Source organism: Lentinula edodes (genome assembly GCF_021015755.1).
Source record: "Lentinula edodes strain Le(Bin) 0899 ss11 chromosome Unknown C8R40scaffold_33, whole genome shotgun sequence".
NCBI classification, from domain to species: Eukaryota; Fungi; Basidiomycota; class Agaricomycetes; order Agaricales; family Omphalotaceae; genus Lentinula; species Lentinula edodes.
Window position 1 is genome coordinate 1 of NW_025764339.1, and position 10025 is coordinate 10025.

General features: G+C 44.5%; 2 protein-coding genes across 2 annotated transcripts; one reads left to right on the forward strand and one right to left on the reverse strand.

Annotated features, from left to right (window-relative positions):
* Positions 1-72: 72 nt before the first annotated feature.
* C8R40DRAFT_1053277 (uncharacterized protein) lies at positions 73-3141 on the reverse strand (the record flags this gene model as incomplete). Its single annotated transcript, XM_046224834.1, has 5 exons — positions 73-515; positions 587-2015; positions 2175-2501; positions 2554-2850; positions 2899-3141. The coding sequence occupies 5 exons, from the start codon at positions 3139-3141 to the stop codon at positions 73-75; spliced, it is 2739 nt and encodes a 912-aa protein (XP_046083176.1).
* A 5099-nt stretch (positions 3142-8240) lies between these two features.
* On the forward strand, positions 8241-8450 carry C8R40DRAFT_1004104 (uncharacterized protein; the record flags this gene model as incomplete). The annotated part of the gene is made up of 1 exon (XM_046222786.1): positions 8241-8450. A coding segment is annotated over one exon (210 nt), but the record flags the coding sequence as incomplete, so codon positions are not given.
* Between the last annotated feature and the right edge of the window lie 1575 nt (positions 8451-10025).

Sequence of the window (10025 nt, forward strand, 5' to 3'; positions counted from 1 at the left end):
TAAACATAAACATAACATGTAATGCTTGGACCTCCATAATCGCCTAGTAGTACTCTTCTTCAGTTAGTTTTACTATTTTACTGTACTGGTAAGACAAGGATCGACTTTATCTAAAGTAAAAAAGAGTTCTTTGTTGAAATATTTATTCAAGAAAAATTCGTTGCTATGGTATTGGCTTGAACTTCTTGTTAAAGAAGCATGAGGAGTACTTCTATAACGAGGGCAAATATCCACCAAAGAGCGGAATTGAGAGACAGGTATAATATCACCAAAAGGAGTGCCATCGGCTCTTCTAGCTCTTTTAAGGATAAAGCACCCTGAGGAATAATCAGAAAAGTGTGAGGGCCAAGCGTTATATCCAGGAAGACTTCGATACTCAAGAGGTGGAGGAGGCTGATTTACTACATCTAACCGTTCACAGTAAGCCAAAAACCTATGAGTACCATCCACGGGTGGAGAGGGCTTTCTAGGTTGAGCGACGGTAAAGATTATTTTCACCAAAACAACACAGTGTCCTAGAAGGGAAACAAGTGCAGTTAGATCCCAATAGACACAACGGATACAACAAACTAGGTATTAAGCCCACCTTCCAAAGAACTCCTTGGCCATTCAAAGCTTGAATTGATATTAACAACTGCAGCATTTTGTCGTCCAAATTCCCAGCCAGGGCTAGGAGGGGCCGCAAATATAGTATGGGAATCTGCAAGTAAATCAGTGTTGAAGTAAGTCTTTGTTTGGATACGGATCCTAGACCAAACTTTCACTCTTGTAAAGGGTAATGAAATCGACTGATTCAAGGATCGTCTGCCCCCTATAACAAAAGTCTGTGTTTTTGCTTGAATCCGTTCCAGGAAATCGAGACAAGCCCCAGAGAAGTCGGGAAGAGAATAGAGGTTACTGACTTGCTCTATCGTTAGCGTTTTGAGGTCAGGATCACGATTAACCTTAAATGCTGAGATTTCTCCAGAGATATTATCTGTAAAGATACGAAGAGGTAGAAGAGCTGAGGCATCCTGCTTCAACAGACGCGCCTTCAAAAAGAAGTTCTGTTTGGGACGGAATGAGCCAAACAGCTTTTGGGATACTGGGTGAAGGCGGGTCATCAGTTCTTCTGAGGATGATATCTTGGCGTCAACCTCTTTGTCTTCTTTGTCTCTTTCATCTCTTTCTTCTCTATCATGTCCTATATCACCTCTACCCTCATCACCCTCAATATCATCGAGATGGAAGTCAACTCCAGCGTCTACCATGGCTGTCACCAGATCAAACCTCCTGACTCTACTTTGGCGATCTAAGTGTCTGCATATCTGGACTTCGAAGTCATGATTATTTCCAGATCTAGCAGGATCCTTCACGAGAGTAATATGAGCATGCTCGGTAGTGTCTGCTGTCCACTGCATTATGGGTCCAGAGGCAGAAATGCTGGGCGCAACACTTTGCATGAATTCCAATTTTGGGATTTCCCAGTGGACGATAGGAACTCCTTTGGGATTAACACGAGCTTTCAGGTCCTGAATAATGTCCTTATTTTCGTGAAACTCATTGAGTGCAGTTTGAACTCTAAGAGTCGAAGCTTGGTTGAATCTTGGTGCCTGTCCAGCATAGCGAAAATCCATTAGCGCCCTGAGAGCAGCGACGAATTTTGGTATAACAGCACCAGAGATGAGGGGAATGAGGTATCTTTGAACATCTCTCTGCGCTCTACCAGTCACCTGCTTCAAACTTGAGATACCCTCTTTGAAGCTGCGATAACCAACAATTGGCTGATGTATCGAGAATCTAAAATCAATATGACTGGCTCCGACAGCTTGTATAGCCCATTTTGCGTCATGGTCCCAAAACATTTTGTGCCAGTGGTGTAGAGGTTCAGGAGTGAGAAATTCGCATGGCTCTGCAAGAGGCCAGTCTCTCCAAAAAGGGGAAACAACACCGTTGGTCCGTGCAGTCACTGAAGCTCTTTGATATGCGGGAAGATCCTGAGGAAAAATGTTCCGTGCTTGAATACTATCTATAGCCTCTAGAGTTGCTGTAGCTAGACGAGGAGGGTGAAGTTTTCCGTCTCCAAAATCTTTATAAATTGCTCGGGTGAACGGAGAAGTTTTGCCACCTGTACAGGCGATCAAAGAGGCTTCTGGTGTGTCAACTATTGCGCTAGCCAAGGGAGTGTAGCAAACCCTGACTTGTCCTACAGGATCGCTCATCAAGCAGCCGATACTAGCAGCAGTTTTGAGTGGTTCCAGGACGATATCCAAGCATTCATGATATAGCCGGTTTTCAAGTACGCCACGCACGGAGGTTTTTCTTTCGATATATTTTGGAACAGGGAGAAGTGCGAGAAGATTAAACAAATATAGAGAAGCTTTCGACAATAGATCGCTATCTATATTTGCCAAAGATATCAACAAGGGATGAGCTACACGATTTCCAGTAATGACAGAGACCGTTGTCTTGTCAGATGATAGGATGGTGCCTAACAGAGTCGCTCCTTCTGGAAGCTGGCTCTAGATTTTGATTTGAGATAGATAGTTCAATATTTATTTGTGGTCTACTTACCTGCATTTGCCAAGCTCTATTTCCTAATAGCCAGGAATCATAAACACGGACTAATTTTCTGGAATCCTCAAATATTTGCAGGGGAGCGAAATTGAGGGAGTCACATATTAAAGGACTCTTCATCAAGTCCTGAAGAACTTCAACAGCGTTTCTATAATAGAGGACCACAGGAGTTCTGGAAGGATAGAGTGGAGGGGTTTTCATAACTCTCGCTCGCCACTTTGGAACAGGAGGAAGAAGGTCGGTAATTTCATGCAGTCTTTGTGCTGTCTTGAATGATAGATTATTCTGTTTTGTCTATGTTGTTCAGCTAAAAGATCATATGGATACAAATCTAAGACCTACAAGCTCGAGCTGGAGATAATTATCGATTTCTTGCATAGAAAGGGATGAATTGAGCAAAAAGCTTGCCATCTCCCACTCAGGTCTAGATGAGAACGGATAGTAGAGATTTTCCTTTCTCTCCTCAGAGAATTGATCATCATTGAAGTCGTCCAGATATGTGGCCCCACAGCTGACAACTTTACCTGCGCCAGGAAAGTATATTGTACATGGCCCCAAGGTAGCTTCGCCACTATCGACATCCATGAAACTCTCCATTGAGGAATTTCCTTGTGAGTCATAACTAGGAGATGGCGATGGAGGGGTTGAAGGGATAGAAGGATTTTCCGAGGTGAATGTGGCTGCTAAAGTTGATAGAGGTACCAAACCAGGCTTATAGTTACAGAGTGTTTGCTTGACATGGCTACGTCGTCCAGCTTCAGTTTTACATAGATGCCCACAATAGCGACAAGTAAAAGACATGAGGACTAGTGTTCAGAGGATTCAGACGTCAACATTGACATAAACAAACTGTGGGAATATCTTTGGCCTCTCTTACTAGGTGGGATTACCTTGTTTCTTGGAAGTTGGGAAGAAAGCGTCAACGAGTTTAAGTAAAGGTTTACATTCTGTAATAAAATATGAATACTAGGAGCATTACAAAGCTAGTAACTGCAGCCATAGATATTGATTCAAAGCTAGTTCACTCAGTTTCGGACAATTCCTCTCTGTGGCAGGTCCAGCGCAAACCCTCTCTTGTAAGTCCACTGCGTGATCTAGAGGCAGTAGAGGAGGGTGGAGGACTCCACCTTGCGAGTCCACCATACGGTCTAGAGGTGGGTGAAGCAGTGGGCTCTACCTCAAGTCCACCAAGCGATCCAGAGGCGGTATCAGCGGTGGCGATTCCATTCCCCGCTCCACCCTGCCTGTTTCCGATAAGTCCGTTTTGATTCATTCAAATGACCTGGCTCGGAGGCAGTAGAGCACGAAGAAACAGCAGAGCGGATGGTGTCGGAGGATTTGCGACTGGCGGAAGGAGTGAGCTCGACGTGACTCATTGTGTGAGGTTGGCCGTGACGCTTTCGCATCATTCGCCGAGCAACGAACGAAGGTGACGGAGCTCGTAGCGATGCGCTACGGGACATCGTGGTAGGTGTCTGCGGAAGTCTCTTCATTCGCAACGGAACAAGAGTCTCTTGGGTATGGCGAGAAGGCTCTGTGGAGCCTTTAGCGGTGACTGTTAAGTTTGCAAGAGCAGAAGCTGCTTCAACAGAGGTGCTTCGAGAGTGGGAAGGATGCAGCTGAGAGTTAAAGACCAACTCGGGAGGTATATTCTCTCCAAGGGTCTGAGTAAGTTTTGCCATGCGCTTCCGGCGAGTTTGTAGTGAATCATCCAAAGAGTCATGATCGTCATGATATGAGCTAGATGAAGCGATGTTGGTAGATATAGATGTCGGCGAAAGTGGTGATGTAGGACCCGGGGATGACCTAGGAGATGAGAAAGAAGCAGGGAGAGACTGTAAAGATAACACGAGTGGGCGAGGAAGAGCTTTTGACTTCTTCGGTGCGTGTGTGAATCGAGGCGATGCGATCCAGAGGCCATAGAGGTGGTGGTGGAAGTGGTGGAGGTAGTGGAGGCGGTGGACTCTACCTCGTGAGTCCACCAAGCGATCCAGAGGCGGACGAGGTGGTAGAAGCGGTGGACTCCACTTCGTGAGTCCACTGAATGATCCAGAGGCCATAGAGGTGGTGGTGGAAGTGGTGGAGGCGCGATCCAGAGGCGAAAGCGGCGGACGAGGTGGTAGAAGCGGTGGACTCCACCTCGTGAGTCCACCGAACGATCCAGACAGAGGTGTAGAGGTGGTGGTGGAAGTGGTGGAGGTGGTGGACTCCACCTCATGAGTCCACCGCATGATCCAGAGGCGGGTGAGGCGGTGGACTTGCGAGTCCACCACATGATCCAGAGGAGGTGGAGGAGGCAGTAGAGGAGGTGGTGGAGGCGGGTGAGGCACTAGAGGTAGTGCCTGACATTGAGTCCTAATTACTTTTTGAGGTGAGTGGAAGTGGTGGTGGAGGTGGTGGAGGTGGTAGAGGTGGTGGAAGTGGTGGAAGTGGTGGAAGTGGTAGAGGCCGCAGTAGAGGTGGTGGAAGAGGCGGCAGAGGTGGTGAAGGTAGAAAACCAAAGTCAATTCAAAATAAGCGCCTCTTGTTAAGACTCTTTTCTCCGATATATTCTTTCCGAGCGCCGCTGTTACGCTTGGGGTCTAGCAATGTCGACATTCAGATTATCTGCAGCCCAGGCTTTGGCTTTGCAGAACTACCTTCTTAGCAGAGAAGAAACCTTGCCTCTTGCCCTTCAAGAACTTATTGCAGTCCTTCCCTCTGGTGCCATTGATCATCAAGCTCAAGTTACTTCTTCATCTTCTACTTCTCCAAGAGTCAGTCAGGTAATATTCTAGGACTTCCTTTACTTCCTTTTGATCTGACCAATCATAGGTTCACTCTAAACAGGCTTTATGTCCTAGTTGTTGTCAAGGAGGTCAAAGGGGCCTTTTAAGGCAGAATTTCTCTTCAACACAGTCCACTCCTAAGTACAGAGAAGCTAATGTTGATGCTAGCTTCCCATCTTCAGCCTCTTATTCTTCCCAGTTCCATCCACCCTCGCTCTCACATCCACTTTCGCAATCGCAACCACGTCCACATTCGCAACCGCGTCCTCTTTCACGCTCACAATCGTGTTCGCGTTCGCGCTCACGTTCGCGTTCGCGCTCACGTTCGCGTCCACATTCGCACTCACGTTCGCGCTCGCGCTCACGTTTGCATTCGAGTTCGCATTTGAGTTCACGTTCTCGTCAAGGTTCGCCCTTGCATCCACGCTCGCATTTGGATTTGAGGTCGAGTTCGGATTTGAGCTTGTGTTCGGACTTGAGCTTGCATTCTGATTTGAGCTTGCGTTTGGATTTGCGCTCACATTCGGACTTGAGGTTGCATTCGGAGTTGAACTTGCCTTCACATTCGCATTCCCGTCAACACTCACGTTCGCATTCCTGTTCGCATTCCCGTTCACCCTCACGTTCGCATTCCCGTTCGAATTCCCGTTCGCATTCCCGTTCGCATTCCCGTTCACGTTCAGAGCCACGTTCAGAGCCACAACCTAAGAGAAAACGCCGCAAAGCTCAGAAAACCAAAGCCAACCCGACAGAAATAACCAGCGGAGGACCCGATGATCCTACCTTTATTCATTGCCCTAGAAAAAGTGTACGTGCAAGGAAGAGGCGTCGAATCGATCAGTATTCATATGATGACTCTACTGCTGGTCGTTTTGCTGTTGGGGACCATGCAGCGCAACCTTCTAGAGATGTTTCGGTGGACCTTACGAAGCAACTGGCAAGACTTTCGTTTGGCACCAGAACCTCTATTGGTCATGAGGATTATCTGAGCTGGGTGTCAGATCTAAAGGGGATGATAGAGGGAACAATAGACAACGTCAAGGACTTGGCTGTTTCTTCGCTAGTCAGTATAGCCAGGCGATGTGATTTAGCTGCCAACGTCGACGGAACAGCAAGATTTGTCCGTATGCTGCATGAGCTTTACTTCTCTGCCAAAGTTAATAGGTATGGGAGGTTCTACCATGTTCTGAGACGATTAGGCCTCACCTATTATAGTCGTTTGAATTTGATGAAATCCGAAGATAACAGTCGTCGACCGAAGCCTTCTGAAGTATACAAGTCTCTTCAAACTCATAGTATTCCTGAACATAAAAGTCGAGATTATATGTCAGCTGGTAGTAGATGGGCATTCTTGGCTAATGCAGGTAAGCTATGAGTTACGTTTCAACCGCTTTAGCTGAGCTTTATACAGGGTCACTTTATCTATTGCTGGTTATTGCCTTCAAAGGAGAAGATGAATATTTCAGAAAGAAAGCCTCAGTAACTGTCATACAAGCTCTGTGCAATAAAATTAGAGCGCCTGATTCATCAGGTAAGTTTGTGTTTTGAAAGTACACAAACATTTCACCCATTTTCAACTCAGGAATTATGGGAGAAATTGTCAGGTTTAACCTTATACCGGTTCTAGCTAACCTTTGCAAAGATATTCCCATTTCAATACCGACCTTATATCATAGGTCTCTTTTGAGAGATCTGGGCCTTTCTGGTTCCTTTGATTGCGGAGATTTACGGGTAAATGATAATTATTTTGGATCTTTCTTTTTTCAGTGAGTAATTAGTTTCTCTGACTTATAGACATCTACGTATAACGTTCTTCTAGCACCTTTAGATCTCTTCCTAGAGATTGGGAAGCCTGGAAGCAATTTGATGTATCTATGAAATTTGAACGTACTTTGTTAAGTACGTCTCCCTTGGAGAGACGCTTTCTTCTCTTTTCTCCAGAACAGACGGGAGCTGCTCAGCATGCATCTGCAGTTTCTGAGCTGTCCTCTGAAGAAGAGACATTCACTCCGCCTTCAACTATTCCACCTATCTCAATTCTTTTTAATCGTATGGGCTTCCAGTCTCAAGATTCAGAAGGAATACATCAAGTTCTGTTTACGCCGTACAAACCTGCCAAAACCAGGGAACCTTTTCCTCCTGACTATCGAGGTAGAAGCAAATGGACGGAAAACGAAAGATCTCTAGCTCAAGATTGTGTTACTCCTGATTCTTTGGAGAGTTACGCTAACGAGGTAGGTTTATGATTTTAACTTAAGTTTACAGTTCTGATCCTACAGATTTTCAGATGAACGGTCGTTTCGATAGCTTGGGACGGCTTTCCGACTCTAGGTACCTCAAGCTCAACCGAAACATTATTGAAGGGTGAGATGTCTCAATTTTGGCATTGCTTTTTACTAATTTAAAAACAGCAAAGTTGTACAGATATTCGATGACAACAAAGATCTACTTTATACGTTGGACACGACTATGCCTCAACACCTAAAAGAAGGCTTGGAAAGGATAATTCAGGCCTGCTTGTCCGATACCACTGCACAGTTCACACCTCAAGATCCTTCTTCATCTGTTCAAACTGCTGCTTTTTCCTCTCTTCATTTCACAAATCAAACGCGCTATTTAACTCATGTCAGTTTTTTGCTATTATCTGCTTATATTTTTCTGACGTTATCCTAGGGATATGAGGCCCCTAAGAATATTCATCCTTTATATCTTGTCAACGCCAATGGAGGAAAGATGAATCACAGTCAGCTTCTGGTTCATCCTTCTGAAGACATTCAGAAATTTTCTGGGCCTTTCAAAGATTTGAAACAGAGTCTGGAGGAGACATTACGTTGGGTTTCAGAAAAGGTGAGCGAAACTTCTTTGCATGAGTTACTCTGTATTTCTAATGTAAGTTTAAAGGTTTTACAGATTCATCCCGATACTTTTCATGAGATTTCCGCCACCGTTGATCTTCTTCCCTTACAAGACACTTCCCCCGCTTCTCCTTTTACAAGCATTGTGTTCAACATTAATGTGAGTACCTTAGCTCACTGCGACAAAAACAACAAATCAGCTTGCATCTGTATCACTGTGGGTAATCCTCAGGGAGGTGAGCTAGGTTTATACGAACCCAAGCTCTTGTTGGAAACTTGCAACGGAGATGTTGTAGTATTCCATTCTGATAGGTATACTCATTTCAATTTACCTTATAGTGGTACAAGGGGTTCCATAGTTATTCATGCAGATAAAACTGGAGTAAGCTATCAAAAAGATGGGTTTGGTTGGTTCGACAATATTTACTTTAAATAGATAATTACTGGTTATCTTACCTAATGACAAATCGTCTTATTTGTACCTATTGTCTTAAACCCTTTCAGTATCTTCTATCATCTTCCATACACGTTCGAGAAATGAGCCACAAAGGTGCAACAGTATCTCTTTAAGCTTGTTAATTATTGACAATTCTCAAGTAGAAATTCCTCCAGATTCCTCTTCTCTATCTTCATATCATCCCTGGGTCAATGGCGAAGGAGAAACATACGAATCATTAGTAAGAGTTTCATTTGTGGGCAAAATTTGTGGCTTATTGTCATTTCTGAAGACAGAAAAAGAAGCTAATTATCTTCTCAGAATAGCCAACGCTCAACAAGCTCTTTGTTCAGCTGAGCAAGCGGCACTAGATCAGAAAATTGCAATTACTAAACTTATAATGGAATTGCATTTTTGTCGACTAAGTAAAATTCAGATGGAAAGCTCTGAGGCCAGACAAAACGCTGTGCGAATGGAAGGAATCTTGAATAAAATCCAAGGATGTGGTAAGAGTCATTCGTCTATCTGCGGACACCTTATCAGATGTTACTTTCGCTAGATAACTCTGTTGGAGCTTGCCCTGCAACTCCTAACACTCCTCCCTCTATGGAGCTAGATTACAACGATACCTACGACGATGAGGATGATATATGTGAGCCCTGGGAAGACGATGCCGAACCCCACCCACCTACTACTGAGGGTCTCAAAGATCAAAATACCAAAATTCGCTACTTTGACGAAGGTTGTCTATTTCTGCCCTTTGTTTGCTTCCCATTCTAACAAGGTTTTTAGGAGTCAGAGTTTATCGCTTTGGAGGCGCTACAGGAGGTCTCGTATTGGATTGAAGAAAATGAGGCGGGATCAACTATAGTATTTTGAAAGAAATTTTGTTCTTATTCTACAATAGGAGAGTTATTTTGTACTTGTGGATCTGAAAGTCAGAGGCAGTTGTGTCGAACATTTCTCTGGGCATAAAAGGCGGCATTTCGAGAAGATCCGGCCTTAGGAAAGAAACAGTGGGTCCCAAAAAGCACGTTACCTTTGTGGACCTACCATTGCTTTGCGACCCATCTTCTTACTGGTCTTTGCATTTCTTTGTTGCTCAATTATTTGCTTATGAGTAGGAGACCTGATAGTAACGCAGGCCCCCCTTTGCCTCGTATGTTTTTCTATTGATTTATCATTCATTTTTGAACATTTTCAAATAGAGGTGAAAACGATTTCTTCCAATTGTTTTTTTAAATTCTTACTATATCCAGAGGTCAAGCAGCCGCACAAACAAAGGGAAGGGGGGGCATGCAAATCAAATGCTGGAAACAGCTGATAAGATGTTGCTTTCTCAACGATTATCTCTTCAAGGGGCCAATACTATTTTTCCCGAGGACGCTGTAACCAATCCTATGGCACCTC